Source organism: Pristiophorus japonicus, chromosome 21 (genome assembly GCF_044704955.1).
Source record: "Pristiophorus japonicus isolate sPriJap1 chromosome 21, sPriJap1.hap1, whole genome shotgun sequence".
Lineage (NCBI taxonomy): Eukaryota > Metazoa > Chordata > Chondrichthyes > Pristiophoridae > Pristiophorus > Pristiophorus japonicus.
The window spans coordinates 4,151,939-4,172,877 of NC_091997.1; the positions used below are offsets into that span (position 1 = coordinate 4,151,939).

Consider the following 20,939-nt stretch of genomic DNA (forward strand, 5'->3'; position numbering starts at 1 on the left):
AGGGGATGCTCAGAATCCAAGGGGGTTCCCTACAATGCCGCTTATCACGCCTCCTGTTGGCCTACAGATCTCGACCACACTTGCTCACAGGGGTTCCACCCGCAGAGCTACTAATGAAAAGGACGCTCAAAACCCGGTTATCCCTTATACACCCCACCATGAAAGAAATTGTCGAGAGCAGGCGCCAGTCACAATATGACTACCATGACAGGAATGCGAGGGCGCGATGTATTGATGTAAATGATCCTGTTTTTGTCCTCAACTACGCTGCAGGGCCCAAATGGCTCACAGGCACTGTGGTTGCCAAAGAGGGAAATAGGATTCTGGTAGTTAAACTTACCAATGGACAAATCTGCCGCAAACATGTGGATCAAACAAAAAGGAGGTTCAGCAACCCCATAGAAGAAGCAGAGGAAGAACACGATGTAGAGTTCACTCCACCACAGGTGACCGAATACAGGAACCAAAGGGAGGAGAGCTCAGTCACTGTGGCAAGTCCGGACAGGCCTGAGGCACCGCAAACAGCAGACACTCAGGCCAGCGCCCAACAACCGGAGCCCCAACTCAGGCGCTCTACAAGGGAGCGTAAACCACCAGAGAGACTCAACCTGTGATCCCAATAAGACTTTGGGGGGGAGGTGATGTCATGTATTCAACCAGCATTGTAACCCATGTATAATCTGACCTAAGTTGTACACTGTGAGAACAATGACCACTAGGTGGTGAACTTGTGGGAGACACTCCTAACCTGGACATTCAGATATAAAAGGGGAAGCTCCACCCACTTCCTTCACTTGAGTGCTATGAAATAAAGGACAGGTCACAGACTGACCAAGCATGGGCCTCGTGTGCATTTATACTGTGTAGTAAGGACGTATCAACCTTGATGTTGCATAACCACTACTTGTTGATGCAACCTAGTTTTCCCTCAGATTCTTTGAGCACGTTGGGCGTTGACCTTTCACCTAGATTGCTCCATTAAAACAAACCCAGGGGTGGAAGAATGCCCAATCCCCCTCTGGAATAGAGGAGTGTTCCCAAGCAACTCAAATCTAAAGTGGCACACTGCTGTTTCACTGATGTTATTGTAAAATGACACAGAGCTTCATTTTGTTATTTAATTCAGTGCATTCAGTTATTTTATTTTTATAAATTGTTAATGAATTCATCTGGATTCACATACACATCAATTATTGAACTACAGTGAGACAGATGCAGTAAATTTTAATTATTGAGAGCAGATGCTCTCCTGCTGCTATAACCACACAGGTTTACTCTTGTTTATGTTTTGAAACGTTCAGCTTTCGCCCCAACTCCTCTCCGGAGGTTGCTGGCTCGGGCTGGGATATGGTTCCACGGACACCAGCAGCCCCTTCAGTACCTCGCCCCAACTGACCGTGCTTCATGTGGGACCCTGGCCAGGGGGTTGTCAGCTGGCTTTGCGACTTTAAGGAGCAGTAAAGCCAAGCTCAAGACCCACACCTACACGCACTTTCCAGCAGGGATGGAGACCCTTGCTGTTCTCCCCGGTCTAGCCCAGGGGTATGGAGTCGAATTGGAGGCCCCTGCTAGTGCACCAGTTGACTCAGCAGACCAGCGGTCGAGTGCCTGCAGCGTCTGTTCTGTTCAGCTCACAGGGGGACAGCTGATCTGTTCAATCTTCAGTGGAGATCGTAACTGCACGCAAACCACAAATACACAGCAACTTCCTTGCAAACAATTCTTGTCGTTTGAACATAAGCTTGGAGAGGCAAGCTTAACGACACGAGTTTGATCATTTCATTGCTTTCTATAAAATGTCTGGAGCAGGTTGACACTTCAGACTATTCCATGAATACAGTCACAATACAGTAGATGAAACATTATTTATGTTTTTTTTTAAATGTACAGGAAAGATGGGTTTCAAACTGCTCTCGTCTGGTGCTGAAGCTGTGAATGGGGAACACGGAGCAAGGGCTGGGAGTCACTTAGTCTTTTGCCTTCTGTCGTGGTCAGGCTGGAATTTCAAGAATGATGTAGCTTACTCGGTTTCAACTGGTATTGTCATGATCATCTCCAATGAGTTTGCGATGCTGGGATTTGCGGTGGATTCTGACACTGAAATACAGACGTGAACCAGTGATTCAAGGGAGAGGCATTAGATCAAGGGGCATTCTGGGCACTGCAGATCATCAGCTGCTCACCAATTGCTTTTTATACGTTACTCCAAACCAGCAAGCAGATAACCTCACAGCTAGTTCTACCGTCAAGCTCATGTATGTGGACATATAGGTCCCAAAGGACGTTTTAAATATATTGATTTGTAGAACATTCCTTATAAGAATATATTACACTCCCCTTGACAGCTGAAATATACACATATTTACAAGATGCTTTGCAATATGTCATCTGAACGTTCATTGAAATATAAATTAAAAAATGCTTTAAAAATGTAACGGAGATAAGTCTGGTGCAGCAGTGGTTTGACGGGGGGGACAGGGGATAACACTCAGGTGTCTATCCGAAAGGCCAACAGCTTCTCTGAGTGCATGTTGTTCAAAGTGCGGAGGTCTGGCAGTTTCAGGAGCAGTTTGGTGAAGCGTGAGGCCTCGTTGGGGTAGTTCTTCATGATCAGTGCTCTCAGTACTCGGATTAGTGTCTCTTGGAGCTGTTCCACAGAGTTGATGTTTTCAATTCCAGAACGATCTACAAACAGAGAGAGCGGGATGGTGAGCTCGACACAAACAGCATTTAAAACGGTGGGTTTGAAAATGATTGGTCAACAGCTGAGCTCACCGTGCATTCACTAATCTGACAGCATCATTATTTTTTTTAATGTTCTCTTCCTCTGAAGGCTGATGGGGGGAGGGGTGGAGGAGGGCCGAACAGCCCAATCCTGTCCTCATTGGACAACTGCTGTTTAGTCAGCAAAACAACACAATTTGGAGGCGATTTTAACCCTACTCGCTCAGCAGAAACCTGGCGGGCGGGCAGTTAAAATCGCCCTGGCTCTTACCTGTCGGAAAGCCACCATGATCGCAACATCTGCAATTTTAAGCAGCTCTCCTGAGCAGGTAGCAAGGACACCTGCCCAGAGCCAACAGGGTCCTTCTTTACATAGGCATGTTGCAGCCTGATGACATCATCGAGACCCAATTCTGGCCCAAACGGGGAATCCACCTGGGGTTAAAATCGGGGCAATTGTGTCGATAAAGTCTGATATCTAGTCAATGATCTGTGTGTTAAGCCTAGTTGACAGGAACAGGGGCTACTGGTCTTCAGGTAGAATCAGTAAATTATGGAGAGTAAACCTGCTAACAACAGTCATGTTTTCTATATGGTCTGGGATCAGGTGTACACCAGATGTCGGAGATCCCCATCCAGTTGTTATTTCCAGGCGGGCTGACACAAAATTACTGTTGGCATAGAATGAGGTGACAACACATCAACAGAGAGCTTGCCTGGATGCCCGAGGGGGACACGCACCCATGGTGTGCGGCTGAACTACACACATCACGTTTGATTCTAGGTCGGCACTGAATCAGCTGAGGCACCAATGGAGCCACTGCAATTGGCTTCAGCGGCTGTATCCAAGGGATGTAAAATCAGCCAGGATTCATGACGGAGTGCTGATCATTAGGACGGGAAGCTCAGTTCCCCCAGCCCTCACCTGCAGAGACCAGCACGACGGCAGTGAAAAGGCCCAGCTCTTCTTCGCTGAGGTGCAAGGAGCTCAGCTTCTCGCTGAAGTCGAACATGGAGTTGAGCAGGTCTCCCATCCCCATTCCCCGCAGCTCTTCGATGGAGTACGTGGTCCCGCTGATGAAAGTGACAGTCTGCTCCTTCATGTTGAACAGTGACGCAAACCTCACCATCAGGACCTGCCGCACAATGGGACAAAGCAATCATGTGTCAATCCCTTTCAGAAGTGGGCTTTTCCTGCAGAAGATACATACTGTTCTTAGTGAAAACACAACCTTTGGGTATTTTGTCTTCCTCCCGCTGTTATGGTTTAGGTCGTCTAAAATTTGTTTCTTCTGATTGAGAAACGGCTTCTCACTGACATCAAAATGTGTTTTGTTAATATTTATTTGGATTCTTGCTGTAACTGTTTTGTCGCTCACCTTTCTTTATGCCACCCATCCGCGGTTTCCCACTGGCGAGAGTGGGTAGCAGAGTGTCCAGGCTTTGACTGGAGCTCCAGTGCCCTCCTTCCCCATTGGGGAAGTTCCTGGAACCTCACCAGATGGGGAGTGGCGGTCCCGATCCCATGCCCTAGTGCTCTATGGCCCGTGTGTTCATAAACAGTGCCATCAGGGCACGCGGGAACTGAGTTACCATAGTGATGCATCTTCGTAGCTTATGCAAACCAGATCTGAGGCAAGCTGTCCTTGCAGTCCAGCATACGGCCACCCACTTTACACGGTGTATTGCCTGACACAAGTACAGGCAATGCAGGTTGAGAGTGATTCCAATCCACAGCAATTTGGATAGTACGTTCACCCAAAAGAACAAATTATTTAAATTAAAACTCCAGCGCAAGCAGGCATTACTGAATGGACTCAAAAGTTGACGCTGCTAAATTTCTGCCCTTGATTCACTCCACTCAAAAGTACAGACTGCACATGTCCAAGTTTGCCTTGTAATAGGTTGAGTAAGCCAATTAACATTTGCTATCCCAAGTTGTAGTAATTAACTTTTGCTTCGGTTATGGAATTAACCGAATTTTTGGTCATTAACTTTTCACAAGATGAATTACAACACTGTTTGTTGCATTTGCCACAGAAGTAGATCATGGAATCCCATTACTTACCTCAAAGGTGCCAGCTTTCAACAGAGTGACCTGGTCATGCTGGGACAGATCCTTGAAACCCGGAATAAGTTTTGCAAACTCCACCACTTCTTTGACAGCCGGTGTGAAACTCAAGGAAAAATCCTCCCAGATCTGATGCACTGATCGACTGCCATCCACATGTGGCCGTATGTTCATTGGGCAGGCCTGCAGAGAGCAAAACAAATGGGACATGTATTTTATATATTTTTTTTAAAAACGATCACTTGCACTCACTTTTTTTGCCTGCTCGCTCATCAGGGGAGGGCAAGAAGTTGACCAATAAACAGCGACTTTGCTCCGTGGTCATGCCGAGAAAAGAAGGTGAGCTTACAACAAAGGTAGCAGAACAGCATGTATTATGTTGCTCAGAAGTGGGTTACCCTTTCTCCATGCTGTATATTTATTAGTTGTCGAGCTGACTGCACACAGCTAATGGGAGAATTGACCACCGCTGGGAATCTGCCCCGAGAGTTCAGAAAAATGAAGCCAGTTCAGTGAGCGCTCTCCTGCTGATCTGATACAAAGTTACCTTATTCATGAATAATTAATAAAATGCAGGTTGTTCTCTCTCATACGCCTTGCAATTCCTGAAAGGGTTCTTGTGCAACTGGGCCACATGAAAAAAATGACACATTCCAGGAGACACGAGTAACAGAGTAATGCCATTCAAACATCTTTACAATCTTGTATATTTTAGATGTTAATAGCAATGTTTATATGATAATGCTAAAATCATCAAATTTAAAAAAAAATCAAACTCAACAAATGAGCAATTGTCACACAATGACAATTTGTATTAAATAATCTTAAATCCAAATAATTGTGATTTTTTTTTAAGCTCTTCTTATTTTTCAAAACCACCTTTATGCTTTAGAAATTCGGTATTCTACCCGATATCAGAGTGTAAGAGGGCAATTGCTGGGGTATTTGGCATCCAGCTCGTGTAACAACAGCAGTGAACTATGATTTATGGTGACCTTGTATTTTCTACAGATTGGGCCAACGAGAATGAATTGAAACTGTGTGAATAAGCTAAAATTGTATTTTATTCATCAGAGCTTCTGAAAGGAATGCCTCAACATTCTTTTCATATTCGTTAGATGAAAGAAAGTTTTGATATATTTGAAATGGATGGATTTCACATTCATCTTCTCCACAGGAAGAATATACAAAATTAAAATATTTGCTTTTTCAGATGAAGAAAATCAAAATTGTGAATTGTACAGTAATTATAGAACAAATAAAATTATTGAAGGAGATAATTTGATGGGTAGGGGGAGGGGGGATGGGATATATCACCAAAGTAAGACTTCTGAAGTGTTTCCAAATGAATGTTAAGTACTCTTGTAACAATATCAGGTTCTTACTCAAACCATCGTGCAGTGTAGACGTTTTAAGTTTGTTAGCAGGATGGGAAAGAATTTCAGTGGCTCGATCGTCCTTTAAAAGAGGGTCTATACTGTAGGAAAGTTAACTGAAGTGGGCATTATCAATTGGTTCATTGGGAAAATAGATGTTGCTGGTGAAAGGATTTGTGGATATGGTGCAAATACAACTAGATAGGTAGATGGAGTTGATCTATGAAAAAAGGATGGGCTTGTGGATTAGTCCTGTCCTGTTAAAAATTCTTATGTTCTTTCAAAAAACTATTTCTGTTGTAGATTTATAGTTAAAATAAACATCCTCATCAATTATGAGGAATGTTCAGTTTTAGTACACATGATCGTGTCTCCATGGAGATCTCAATTGCTTGGTTTATCAGTATTTTATAGGGAGAACAATTTACTCTCTACAAACATATTTATAATGACTTGTGCTCATCCTGTTCAAATGTCCACCATGTTTCATAAATCATGCACACATTGGGCAGTATCTTACCAGAATGACACTGTGTGTTCCTCTCCATGGGCAAGCCCCCCCATTGTCAATCTCGATCTCACCATTGGCACTATACGAGTTTCTAGTGTGCAATTTGTGGCCGTTGGTCTGATTCTGGTAATGTTCACTGATGTGCCCGTTGGAGAGGGAAGATGGGTAACACATGTTCTTCAGTCCACTGCTACTGGTCTTGTGGAAGATGTTGTTCTCTTGATGATAGATGGTGTTCATGCCATTGATGTGATACCCGTTCAGGCAACAATTGGCATTGTGGTTCATCAACTCTGTGTTGTGCTGGCAGACTGCTGTGGTTTGCTTTAACTTGTCATGGGCATAGGTGAAGGTCTCTTTGTGTGCTCTGGAAATGGAGTAGATGACCTCTTCCATTGAAGCTTCGCTGCTGGGGCAGTACAATTGCTGCTGTTGAGGGTGGAGACTGGGGGATGACTGCTCCTGATGTGGTGGTTGGGCAGGAGCTGTCAGTGGAGGCTGGAGTTGCCAGTTTTGCTGCTGGGGCTGGATTTCACTCTGCAGCTCCCCATTGAGCTGGTTGTTCACCATATTATTCATGGCACTTTGCATTTCTGCCAACATGCGCTGCTTCTCTCGCTTTGGAATGCGCCCAAAACGCACAGCTGCAAGAAAAATAAGGTAACACAGGTCATACTTTATTCAAGTTGTTTCTTCGCTGTTCATGCTAATTGGGACACCACCACATACTGGGCACTTCTGTTGCCTGGGTTTAATCCAGCCAGCCCAGCACTGTGACTCAAAGGTTTCCATCCAGTACATTAGGTGGGCCACGAGATACAATCTAGTGGTGAACTCCACTCCTTTAAAAAGAGTCAATCTTGCAGCCAATAAGAACAATTTTGAGCAATAAAGGAATAAAGGGTTATGGGGAGTGGGTGGGGAAGTGGAGCTGAGTCCATGATCAGATCAGCCATGATCGTATTGAATGGCGGAGCAGGCTCAAGGGGCCAAATGGCCTAATCCTGCTCCTATTTCTTATGTTCTTAAGTCCTTCAGCTTGGGAGCATTACTGAGGTGTAGTGTATTTGTAGGAGCAACTAGGAGGCGATAATGTGCACGTAAGTGACTGTAATGGAAGGGGAACAGTGCTATAAAAGTTAAAATAAAGTAAATGCTTTGGCTACTCTTGTCAGAGGGTGCTTTCTCACCACTCATTCTTCAAATCCACACAAATACCGGGAACAGGAGATAGCCGTTCCTGGTGGTGGTTTGTAGTGGGGAAATGAGAAGACAAGCAGGAGGGAATCAGAAAAAGGGAATACTATTGAATCTCAGGAGGTTGTGGGTAGCATTCATATGACTGGCCCAGGGGTAAAAGAAGAGAATGATATGGCTGCACTTGTACCAAGTGTATACATTTAGCATCAATGTCACAGAGAAGATTATGTCTCATGGATCCAACCTTCAGACTGAAGGAGGGGACACACCTATCCAGGAGAAAATACAGAGAAATATATGTTATTCAGAGAGAAAAGCAGGCAGACCATCAATTTATGTTATGTTCCAGCACTGCTAGTCACTTTAGCAATGAGCTTTATTGGTTCTCAACTTGAACCATAACAGATCGCTTGTTGAAAGTGGGATGTTCCAATATGGGAGAAACGAGAGAGAAAAGAATAAAACTGAAGGCAAAAGAACGAACTTGCATTTATATAGCACCTGTCACACATCCCAAATTGCTTTACAGTCAATTAAATAGTTTTTGAAGTGTAGTCACTGTTGCTTGTAGGTAAACGCAACAGCAATTCGTGCACAGCAAGCTCCCACAAACAGCAATTAGACAAATGACCAGGCAAATTGTGTTAGATGGGTATTGATTGAGGGATAAATGTTGGCAGGAGACCAAGGGAACTCCCCTGCTCTTCTTCAAATAATGCCATGAGATCTTTCACTCCAATGAGGGGCCAACAGGGCCATAGTTTAACACCTCATCTGAAAGACAGCACCTCTGACAATGCAGTATTCCCTCAGTACTGCATTGCAGTGTCAGCCTAGATTATGCGCTTAAGTCCTGCAGTGGGACTTGAACCCATGGCCTCCTGACTCAGTTGGAAGAGTGCTACCACTGGACCAAGGCTGACACAAAGGATAGCGTCTGTCCGCACTACTAGTGAGGCCCCAGTCAAGCAAGTACCGAATGGGATTGGCCACCTATATTTCCACTGCTTCACCCATGGGCTCAAGAGGCTGCATAAAAACAAGATGATACATGAATCAGTATCTATTTTCTTAAAAAAAAATACATCAGATAGGAAATAGAAAGGACAAAAAGAGAGACTCACCATCTCTGGACATGCCAACAGCAAGACACTTCTTAAAGCGGCATTGCTGACAGCGATTCCTGTTGATTCGCATAATGGTGCAGTTCTCATTCTTGAGGCACTTCTTGTACTGGATGTTCTGCTGAATGCTTCTCCTGAAGAAGCCCTGCAGGAGAAAAATGCCATGTGACACAAATTCAAAAATAAAATTACATTTTTAGCTGACTAGGAAGAGGTCGAGAGAATTTTCTTTTATTAAGCAACCTTGAAGGGTCAATGCCCAAATTGCCGGATACCACCAAGAAAAAAAAAAAGGACTTGCATTTATATAGCGCCTTACACGACCTCTGGACGTCCCAAAATACTTTATAGCCAAAGTAGTACTTTAGAAGTGTACTCACTGTTGTAATGTAGGAAACAGCAACCAATTTGCGCACATCAAGTTCCCACAAACAGCAATATGATAATGATCAGATAATCTGTTTTAGTGATGTTGATTGAGGAATAAATATTGGCCAGGATACTGGGGAGTACTCCCCCGCTCTTCTTCGAAATAGTAACATGGGATCTTTTATGTCCACCAGAGAGAGCAGACGGGGCCTCGGTTTAATGTCTCACCTGTAATATGGCACCTCCCACAGTGCAGCGCTCCCTCAGCACGGCACTGGAGTGTCAGGCTGGATTTTTGTGCTCAAGTCCCTGGAGTGGGAACTGAACCCACAAGGACGAGCAAGGGAGAAGACACATTAAATCAAGAAGCACTGGTTAAGTGACAGCACGCTTGGATTTGAAAGATGATGAAAGCATCACAGCAGGAAGCAGCCACCACCTTCATGGCCATTAATGGGCCCTCCAAAAATCAGACTAAGATTGTGATTTCTGTGCTTGTGTTGTCATCCGATCGGGCAAATAAAAATGGCTGGCGAATGAAACATCCTTCAATTATTCCCAATCAATACAGAGTCTTTGTCTAACTTGGCAATTTGGCTCAACACCAACCAGTCCAGCCTATACCAGTGACAGTTCATTCTTTTCTTTCTCAATCTCTGGCTTCTTGTAGCTGGGACGATCATACACATGAAAGCTGAGTTCAAGTAGGCTCAATTATTTGCTTAGCCTACTAGTTGGTCAACTTGTTTAGCAATTAAACTGAAACATTCTACTGCCTTGTATATGATGGTGTGTGTGTGCATGTAAATAAGCATTAAACATGAATACAGACTTGGATGCATATATGTACACATTTATCCATGTCTATGTGTTTGTATATATGCTGTATATGTGCACACACCCCTCCCCTAATCCTGTTCCTTCTTCTGAAAGTAGTGACTAATACCAGGGAATAGATTCAAAACAGCAGCACATCTCTGATGTCTTGTCCAAGTGGCCATTCTTCATGTTTGAGTCTAGGCATTGAGTGTTATCAGGCTATTCAGCTGTGAGAGCAATCACATTCAAGCAACCAACCCTGAAGTCGCCTGAAATCCACACATGAACATTTTCAGCAGTGTTCAGTGAGTAGAGATGGAAACTGGCAGATTTTACCCTTTGATCCTAGGGACCCTGAAGCCAATAGTAATATCCTGCAACCCCCCCCCGCTGAGATTGGCTACCTCAGTGATTAAAGCTGGAAACCTCTGAATGGTTGTGTTGCATCTCACACAATGCCTCTGCTAACTAAGCCTATTATATGTATGGGTATCCACAGGCACGTGTCTGTATATATGCATGGTTATGTTAACCGTAGTTGCATATTTGGATGCATATTGGGATGGTTTTCTCTTGTACAAATGGATGCAACTTACCTTGCAACCTTCACAGGCGTGCACTCCATAGTGGAAACCAGAGGCCACATCCCCACACACTTTACACAGCAGAATCATTCCACTGATTTCTAAGTGAAAGGGAAACAAATAGAAATGACGAGCGATTTCTTCAAAATTTAAATAGATTCCAATGGTTTATTATACAATCATCGTTGAATTGGAAATGGCTGATGCCTTTAGTATTGGACTGAAGCAGGGCCAATGAGAGAATGGGAGCCAGCCATAAAGATATGACTTCACTCTCCCGACACCGTACAGTGAGGAACTTGGCCACGGGGGCCAAGAATGAGGACCAGGATGGAGTCCCTGGTCTGCACTCTTAGCTGATCTCAGGTGGACTAGCTGTAGGGTTATTACAATTGGCCACAATTACTACCAGATTAGGGAAAGATAAATCAGCCAGGGTTCCTTCTCCTGATTGCTATCCAGTGACCTCTACTGGAAAATGTACATTTGTGAGCAGGATGGAGTTCATCCATTGACTCCTCCCCTCCTAGGTTAAAAGGCTTGCCATCCAGGCTTGTACATTTAAGCATGACCACTTGGGCAAGGTACAGGGGGAGGCCAGCATCCTTGGAAGAGTGCCCAGCATAGGTCAGCATTTGCTGGGGGGATGGGGATATTAAAAAAAAAAGATATGGCTCCCTTGTAAATAATCAACCATTCTATCTTTAAAGGAGCAAATGTCACCATCAGATAATGGAGATGAATTAACGCTAATTCAGCAAACAGTCATTAACACGAAGTGCTTCAACTTCTGCTGTGCATGTTAATGCATCTCTCCCATACTGTTAGGGGGATGGGCTTCCAAACTAAATGACTAACCCTACAAATGTTTGAAAGATAATTTTCCAAGTTGCCAAGAGTTGGAAATCAACATCATCAGGTCTCCCAGCTGGAAAAGAGCTTTCGGGATGGTGTGTCCAGTGAATTTCTCTGGATGGATCCCATTATGTTAAGCAAGGAGAGGCATTCACTGTCCTTCACCCACATGCTCCTTTCCAGCAGGAAGACACAAAATGGTGGATCTCTAACAGGGAGTTTCCGGACCCTGGACATATTTGGGAATTCTTCTCTGAGGCAAGAGAAATTTGGAAACTATTGTTCTCCAAAAAATATTTTAAGATTTGACTTCAGAGGGCATATCAGGAGAAGCAACGTGTCTCTAATGAAGAGATTTAGCTATTCAGTTCCGGTCTTTGATAAACCGGAGTTACGTTTTTTTTTACAACTTGCATGTTAACCAAGACGCAAGCTTGAAATTATACAACACCCTTCATGTAAAAGAATGTCTCAGAACACTTTACAAGATGGAGAAGAGGAGACTAAGGTATGAGACAGGAGAGATTAAGGGAGGAAACTGAAAGCATGTTTGAAGAGATAGATGGTTTTGGAGAAAAGGAGAGAGGTAGAAAAGCCATCTGGTTTTGGGAGAGCTTCCAAAAAAAGAGAGCATGAAATGCCATTCTTTATTATTGTCAGGCCAAATAAGAGTTTTTTTAAAGTGAGGAAAGGAGGAGCCATTTCACTTTAATTACACTCAGCGATATCAAAGAGAAGGAGGAAAAGATACTGGGATTACTTACTGGTGATTCCAGAGCTGCTTTTAGTGGTGGAAATTGTGTTTCCATCGTCCATGGAAAGCTTCAGGTTGCTGAAGGACCCAATGGTTGGACAATCCTCTCCGGATCCTGAAGAGCTACTTCTGTAGTGTTTGGCATCCTGGGAGCCGGAGCTGTTGGGAGATGGTGGCAACGAGGAACACGACTGGGACACAGACTGGAAACTACTGTTGGAGTTGTCACTGTACAACAGCACTGGGCTTGAAGAGGTACTGTTTGGTCCGATATAGGTGATTACTCCACCTGTAATGGGAGGACAGGAAGATAAACATATACAGTAGAGTTCATGGAATTAAGAGTTTGTAAAGCATTATAGCACTGCCTCAATGGCTCAGCTCCACTAGGGTAGAGAAAGGAAAATCAGTCAGATTTCATGCTCTAGCCATCAAATGATAGTATCAGGCTCATCTGTGATGCTCCAGTGACCGAATAGCCTTCCACCACTCCTTATAAAGGCTCACATGTGATTATATTTAGTGCTCCTGTAGTTTGATCACAAGAACCCACATCTACAGATTGGCTGACCCACACTTACATGACTAAAACTGGTTCCTTTATCCCCATTAAAATATCACGGCAAGGTTTCTGTGGGTCTACGAACCTACTGGTGGATGAGGCAGCCAGATGTAGCAGTGGAAGGGCGGGGAGCCAGCAAACAGACGTTGGTCTCCCGGGACCTGAATTACAGAAGCACTAAATATAAAAGCGCCAAATAATGGCCCTGTGGGCAAGGTAGCAGAGAATGCCCATCGCCTGGGGAACTATACCCTACCAAGGAGACAACACACTCAGGAGAGGAGAGAAGGAACAAAAGTTGGAGGAAAAAAATTGAAAATCACAACAGCAGACTTCAATTCATTGAAAGAAGGGCAGGGACACGGAGGCCTTGAAATTCGTGTCAGGCAGTGGCGCAAAGCGGGCGATAGCGGACTGGCCGCCCGTTATATCATGCGCTGCGTATAATGGGCGGCCAATCTGGTAGCATTCATTTTGTGATAAATTCCTGGGCTAGGATCTTGCCCCAGGAAAAGTGGCATAGAACAAGATTTGCATGTATACTCCCTTTTAATGGAATAGTCGTCGTGTATTGGCAATCAAATCGCTTACGCTATCAAGATTTTTTGTTTAAAAATATCAACACTACCAAGAAGCAGCTATTAGTCATCTCTGGCTGCACAGTGCCCTGTTATTATTCTGCCTAAATTGAAGAAAAAAAAAATCGGCGTTGACTCAGATGTAATACAGATACTGGAAATCTGAAAGCAAACACAGGAAAAGCTGCAATTATTCATCAGGTCAAGTAGCATCTGTGGAGACACAGAAGTCAGTCAGTTGACGCATCGGACCTGACTGGCTTGTTTGTCCACAGATGCTGCCTGACTCGCTTTGTGTTTCCAGCCGTTTCTGTTGACGGAGATGGGGTTTTGGGGACCCCACGCACTATTGCAGGATTTTGCTGATCTCTGTCCTTATTGCAACATTCCAGCCTGAATCAGAACATTATACCTCTGGCACCCTGTGGCTGAGCTAGAGTTTTATGATGTTTGGCCGTGCCAAGGCTTACATTACATGTTTACAGTTTCACCAATGGGATCGCTGCCAACTGTTTGAGGCTTGTTTGCTGCAAAACAAAAGTGCAGCAAAACATTTTATGGGGCACATCATAAAACTGTGTTTGGCTGCAAACCTTGTGTATTTGAGGTTTGTGCAGACCTCAGTGCATCTGCTGCTGAAAACCTCATCCAAGCCTTTTGTTACCTCGCTACTCAATTATTCCAATGAACCCCTGGCCGACCTCCCACCTTGCACCCTCTGTAAACTTGAGCTCATCCAAACTCTGCTACCTGTATTCTAACTCGCACCAAGTCCCATTCACCCATTACCCCATGTGCTCGCTGACCTACATTTGCTCCAAGTCTGGCAACGCCTCAATTTGAAAATTCTCAGCCTTGTTTTTATATTCCTCCATGGCCTCGCCTCTTACTATATCTGTAACCCGCTCCAGCCCTACATCCTTCAATTCTGGCCTCTTGTGTAGCCACGATTTTCATCATTCCACCTCTGGCGGCTGTGCCTCCAGCTGCCTAAGTTCTGGAATTCCCTCCCTAAAGCTCTCTGCCTCTCTACCTCTCCTTTAAGACGCTCCTTAAAACCTACCACTTTGACCAAGCTTTTGGTCACCTGTCCTAATATCTCGTGTGGCTCAGTATCAAATGTTGTTTGATAACGTTCCTGTGAAGTAGCTTGGGATGGTTTATTATGTTAAAAGATGGTATATAAATTCAAGTTGTTGTTTGTATAAATGGGGTTGACTATTCTGTACCACCAAGTGATTTCCTTTTACATAGAACGTAATGGCCAACCGGTAGCATAATCCCCTTTCCCCATCAAAGGGATTCAGTAGTCGGGGACATTATGAAATATCTCTTGCTGTGCTTTGGGGTGACTGGAAAGATTAACATATTGGGGTACCAACACATGTGAAGAACAGATTTGTATCCATAACTTCCCACATGCTGATATCCTAGTCTCATTACGCCTTAAAATGGGTTAAATAAATTGGCTATGGCTTGGAGTCTAGAGCCAGTGTAAATAGCTGAGACAGTTGGCCACTACCCTGAACAAAACCTCACCCAACCTACCCTTCACTAGTCAGGAAATGGCAAGTACAACAATGACTGAATCCAGCCCAGACTATTTAAATTCAAATCTTCTCTTTTGACATAATGCTAAGAAAAATGACTTTGGACAATATCAATCCTGTTGTCATATGAGGAGAGAGTGAGTAGAATGGGCCTATACTTTCTGGAGTTTAGAAGATACTGAGAGGGAATTGACAGGGTAGATGCTGAGAGGTTGTTCCCCAGGCTAGAGAGTCTAGAACTAGGGAGCACAGTCTCAGGGTAAGGGGTCAGCCATTTAAGACTGAGATGAGGAGGAATTTCTTCACTCAGTGTTGTGAACCTTTGGAATTCTCTGCCCCAAAGGGCTAAATCAATGTGCATATTCAAGGCTGAGGTATAGATTTTTGGACTCTAGGGGAATCAACAGATATGGAGATCGGGCAGGAAAGTGGAGTTGAGCTTGAAGATCAACTGTGATCTTATTGAATGTCAAAGCTGGCTTGTTGGGTTGTATAGCTTATTCCTGTTCCTAATTCTATTGTTCTTATGTTCCTACTGAGTTCAGACCATAGCACGAAAGTGTGCATTACACTAATTTGACAACAGCACTCAAACGGTTATAAGAACAGAAACAGAAAATGCTGGAAATCTCAGGTAAGGCAGCATCTGTAGAGAGGAAGCAGAATTAATGTTTTGGGCCGATGACCCTTCGTTACAAGAACAGCTCGTGTTAAAAGCAGAAATGTCACAATGGAATGGTCGAGATGGCTCGCCCTTCTCTGTTGCTAACCCTATGCTGGAGTATGGTTCCATGGGTGCAAACAAGCCTCTGGTACCTTGCCTACATAGTCATTTGTCATATGTGAGCTTAAATAGGAGTGTCAGTGGGCTATTTGACCACAGGAATGGGGTACTGAAGTTGCATGTTCAGCCATGAACTCATTGAATGGCGGTGCAGGCTCGAAGGGCCGAATGGCCTACTCCTGCACCTATTTTCTATGTTTCTATGTTTCTATAAGAGACATAGCAGCCAAGGCCAATCCCATTTTAATCCAATGTCCACACATGGCCACTTGCCAGTCAGCATCATGGATAGGAGTGATTGTTTTTCTGCTCCGAAGTCATCTGCATCACTCTCACCGAGTACAGCACTTCAAAAGCCCGCTGTTGTTGCTTTACGCCTTATGTAGCCTGTACTATACCCGAATTGGCAATACATAATGCCATAACAGTGAAAAAATATTCTATTCCTACCACTGACATTTCTTGCCTTCAATGCCACAAAATTCATCAAAGTTGAATTGCAGAACCAAAAATGGAAAATCATAGAAATTTACAGCCATCGACCCATTGTGTCTGTGCCGGGTGAATGTGTGCAAATGGTTAGGGGGATGGGGTTCAGTTACTGAGATTGGGAAATCAGGATGTAGGAATTCAGGGCACCACACTGTATCCTATCATAACCCCGCACCCCACCAAAAATTAAATGCTGAGTATAATGTTACACTCTTGAATCTCCTATTTAGAGATTAAATGTTGTGCACATGGAGACAATCTGCAGATCACACTGACACGGAATAAAGCACACGTTTGCAGCAAGCTGGTATCATTGAAAGCCTGTGTTTATCTCATTTCAGTTTCCATTGCTCTTCCCGACCAGCCGGCAGGGCGCGGTAAAAGGGCAAGCAAACAAGAAATCACGTTACTGCGCTTTCCAGTACCCAGTGAATGAAGGTTATTCCTGAGGCTTGGGTATTAATAGAATTGTGGAGGTTGAGTCACGGGCTGATCCACGTGTTGGCCGCAACTCGTGTGTCTCAGCAACCGAACCGTGCCGCCTCCAGAGGGCACGTGTTGGGCAAGTGGAGGAGGGCAAGAGCTGGGTCACCTCCCAGTGACAGATGTTGTTGCAAGCATCACGTGTACTCGGATAGGAAATGTATCTGTGTCTCTCAAACTGGAACGAGCGTTGAGTAACAATTATTTGTGGTTGAAATCTTAACTCCTCAGTCACAAACCCCCCCAAAAAAAACATCTTTGCAGTCACAGCCACTTAGTTTCATGGCACAGACACGCCTTTCCGCCCAGTGCAGAGTACCAGCACTTTGCCCGCCCCCTTGACCTGGATTGTGTGTGTGTGTGTGTGTGTGTAACGACAAGGACTGCAGCAAGCGGCTCGCTGCGGCTCGGCGATCCGACACTGCCAGCGCACAACCGCGGGGCGCTAGACGTGCATTCCGACCGAGACAAGACTGAGCCTCAGCACAAAGCTGGAAATAACACTGGCACAGCACATTCCCCGCCTCCTGACCTGGATTACTGCTGCATCACAGGCTGTTTACCCCCCGAGCAAACACGTTCCTACAGTGCCATTAACTGTTCAGGCGCTGGACGCTCGGAATTGGGCGTTTGTCTCAAACATGTTCCTTATGTGCTTCAATACTTGGGGCGAGGTGCAGTGCGGCGCAACAAGACTATTCTGCGCCCTCCCAGGATTACTACAAGCATCACATTTTTTTAACATTTAAGTGAACTGGAACTCCTATGCTGAACATAAAAGTGAATTTTAAAACTTGCATACTTAAATAATCAAATTGAGTGTATTTTACTGAGTTTTTAATTTTTTCCAAGGATTTTTAAAACACTGACAGTGGCTGTTTTGTCAAGTTATTCATCCAAAGCGGTACTCAGATAGCACCCAACACATCTGGTGGCGAGCACGGGCGGGGGTTTCCATGAAATGAATGGCGCTTTTGCATGTTTTCAGAGTGTAAGGTCAATATGAATCAGAAAAGTACTTTGACCTAAACCAATGGGTCTGCAACTAAATACTATTAGCCTGATTTTTATATTTTCCAGCAGTGGGCAAGTTCATTGAAAATATCATTTCTGTGAATGCCCCGAGCTAATTTTATTGATGTCTCTGGCATGCTGTGGAGAAAGAAATTTTAATTCATTTTCTATATCGCACAAGTTAAAAAATACGTGTATTGAATCAAATTCCATTGGTGTAAACCCAAATTGGAAATGCAATGATTTAGTTGTTTATTTGACCGTATAATATATATATATATTAAAAGGTATCGAGTAGATCCATGCAAATACTGCATGGCCACTCCATGTGTTCAATACTTCTCAATCTCTGCACCGACAGGAGAAAAGGGCATCGCAAGCCTCACAGGAACATTTAAAGCTATGCGTATTTTGGAAGAGTGGGGCAGAAAGAAATGAGCACATCTGGGTTTCCTTCTCTTTAGTTGGACATTACGTCATTCTCACTATGGGGAGGGGGTGCGGGTAGTGGTCTGACTCCGAGTCAGTCGGTACTTACTTGCCTTGGCCCTTTCTCACATCTCTATGTAGAATTGTGTAATTGAATGGGCGGGAAGAGGAGGAGCATAGACACAAGGTGCACATGGCTAAGGAGCAAAGTCCATGTGAGTTTCTGCAAAATAACTCGCACCTTACTCACACCGTGACCTACTTTATGGCACTTGGAAAAATCAACAAGGGGAAAAACACGGCTCACTACATCAACATCCCAGTCACACCAACACCGAGCTGTCACGGTCTTAAAATATGATATCAATCACAAAATAAGGGAGCGATCGTGGAGGACAGACACACTACACTACAATAATATCCCAGTAACACTAACACAGAAACGTCAGTCAGAAGCACACGTATCATGTATTATTCTGCGACATTAGAGAATATAAAATGTGACATCCTTATTAATAGCTGATCCTGCCAGCATAATGCAGTCCGGTTATCTCTAAATAGTACAGCCAATTCTTCAAGTAGTAATTCTAATGTAGAATTCGGACAAGATATAATGTAGGCCAACACAACTGTTTATATCTGTATGCACAGATATCGAGGAATGTAACCATAGAGACCACAGTTTAAACTACAAGCAAATTGTAAATATTAATCCTCATCTGCCACAGTCACCGCCGTCATTTGCTTAAACATAGTAATCAGGTTATCGTATCACGTTATACAGCAAGCTCTAGTTTAATGATATGGTATCAAAACACATACATTGCCTGTGTCAACATGGTGCTTTAAAACACAATTATTTCCAGTAAGTACCGTCAGACTTACTTCAGTAACATGACAATCAGGAGTTAAATATCTTTGACACACACTTTAAAAGTAAAGCTATTTTTTTTAAAGGAGTATTTTTTTCCTTACCTGTGTTGTTGGAATCCATAACTGTCCTCCTTCAGGATTTCTGTTCTCCCCACTGGCAAACTATTTCTAACCTGCGTGCTGACTGCTGGACAATTTGCCTGCAGCCTTTTGGTTTTGTTTTTGACTGCCAGCTCGGTGTTGGGAAGGAGTTGGCGAGTTGCTGTCTTGAGTCAGGAGTTTCTGCTTGTCAGTGCAGGCTTTTTTCTTGCACAGCTCCTACCGAAGGCACCGAAATCCTCCTGCGAGGACAATCTCTCAGCCCAGTAGCAGTTAAGACAACCTCTCTGGTTGGTTGGCCCTGTCAAATCTCCCTGACGGGGCAGGAAGAGGTTTCTTTAAGACAACCTCTCCCAGATTGGTCCTCTGCAAAACAAAACTACAGCACGGGAAGAGGTTCTTATTTCTTGCAAATCCCCTCCAACAGGGCAGCCAGCGTCGGTTGCTACTGAAACTAACGTGCACTGGCACAACAGGAAGAGAGACTTACTTGTAGCGAGAGTCACACTGCGGTGGAGCAGGCCGAGCAGCAGATGAGACAAGCTCTCTGATTGGTGGCAGTTATTGTTTCCAATACTTTGATTGAAAGCCAAAGATCAGGCAGAGTACAGAGTGTTGTGATTGGCTAATCTTTAGCTTTCATCGAATAGTATGTTCAGTAGCATTGCTGTAGGTAGAGTAGAGGTAAATAAGACTTGTTTAACCATAATATGCCTAATCTTTGAGATATAATTGATTTGTATATTTTTTTACCATAAATGGTTATGGGCCCACACTTAAATTTTATCCTGGGTCAAAACCGGACATATACAATGAAAAAAAACTTATTTTATATGACAGATAATACAGAAACGGTACTGCATGAAAAAAACTTGGTGTCAGCCGTGCCTCAGTGGGTAGCATTCTAGCATCTGAGTCAGAAGGTTGTGGGTTCATAGTCCTGCTCCAGAGACTTGAGCACAAAATTCTAGGCTGACACTCCAGTGCAATGCTGATCCTAAAAGATCCCATGGCACTATTTCAAAGTGTACGGGAGCTACCCCCGGTGTTCTGACCAATATTTATCCCTCAATCAACATAACAGAAACAGATTATCTGGTCATTATCACAATGATGTTTGTGGAAGCTTGCTGTGCGCAAATTAGCTTTTCTGTTAAGTCATCCTCGATACGAGGGACCACCTAAGAAGAGACACTTCAAAAAGTACTTCTTTGGCTGTAAATCGCTTTAGGATATCTGGTGATTGTGATAGGCGCTATATAAATGCAATTCTATCTTTCTAAAAAGATTTTGAGCTCATTCCTACAGGTAAATTTGAACTCTGACAGTTGTTTAAAACATCCTGGAATACAATTATAGATTTTGCCCTTCAAACTAACTTGTACCAGGAGATAGCATCTTGACCTGGATAACACTGTTGATGGTAGTGTAGGGGTTATTTGAAGCAATGAATTAAGAACAGTACTCAAGAAATGTGTTATGTATGTAAACTTTACTAGTGTGTAAGACTTGCCACCAGGGGGGTCACCTGTTGGAGACCCAAGGGTCACATGCACACCCCGGGCAAACAGGTATAAAAGGCAGTCTACCATGCTGCTTCCTCACTCTGGAGTTACATTAAAGAGAGCAAGGTCACAACAGTTTAAGCTTACAGTATACAGTCTTGTGGAGTTATTCTGAACATAACA

The 20,939-nt window shown here is 43.9% G+C and overlaps 1 protein-coding gene across 3 annotated transcripts; it reads right to left on the reverse strand.

Annotated features, from left to right (window-relative positions):
• Window positions 1-1,130: 1,130 nt before the first annotated feature.
• Window positions 1,131-19,735, reverse strand: nr1d1 (nuclear receptor subfamily 1, group d, member 1). 3 transcript variants are annotated; one of them, XM_070864279.1, is made up of 8 exons: window positions 19,255-19,735; window positions 12,398-12,676; window positions 10,791-10,879; window positions 9,007-9,151; window positions 6,692-7,326; window positions 4,793-4,978; window positions 3,650-3,860; window positions 1,131-2,685 (listed from the first exon to the last, which is right to left on the reverse strand). In XM_070864279.1, exons 1-8 carry the CDS (start codon window positions 19,271-19,273, stop codon window positions 2,489-2,491), a joined length of 1,761 nt encoding a protein of 586 aa, XP_070720380.1. In that variant the 5' UTR covers window positions 19,274-19,735; the 3' UTR covers window positions 1,131-2,488. The 3 variants fall into 3 exon arrangements, with proteins under 3 accessions (XP_070720380.1, XP_070720381.1, XP_070720382.1); XM_070864281.1 differs by lacking the exon at window positions 3,650-3,860 and having other exon boundaries at window positions 2,548-2,685; XM_070864280.1 differs by lacking the exons at window positions 10,791-10,879; window positions 19,255-19,735 and having other exon boundaries at window positions 12,398-12,529.
• Between the last annotated feature and the right edge of the window lie 1,204 nt (window positions 19,736-20,939).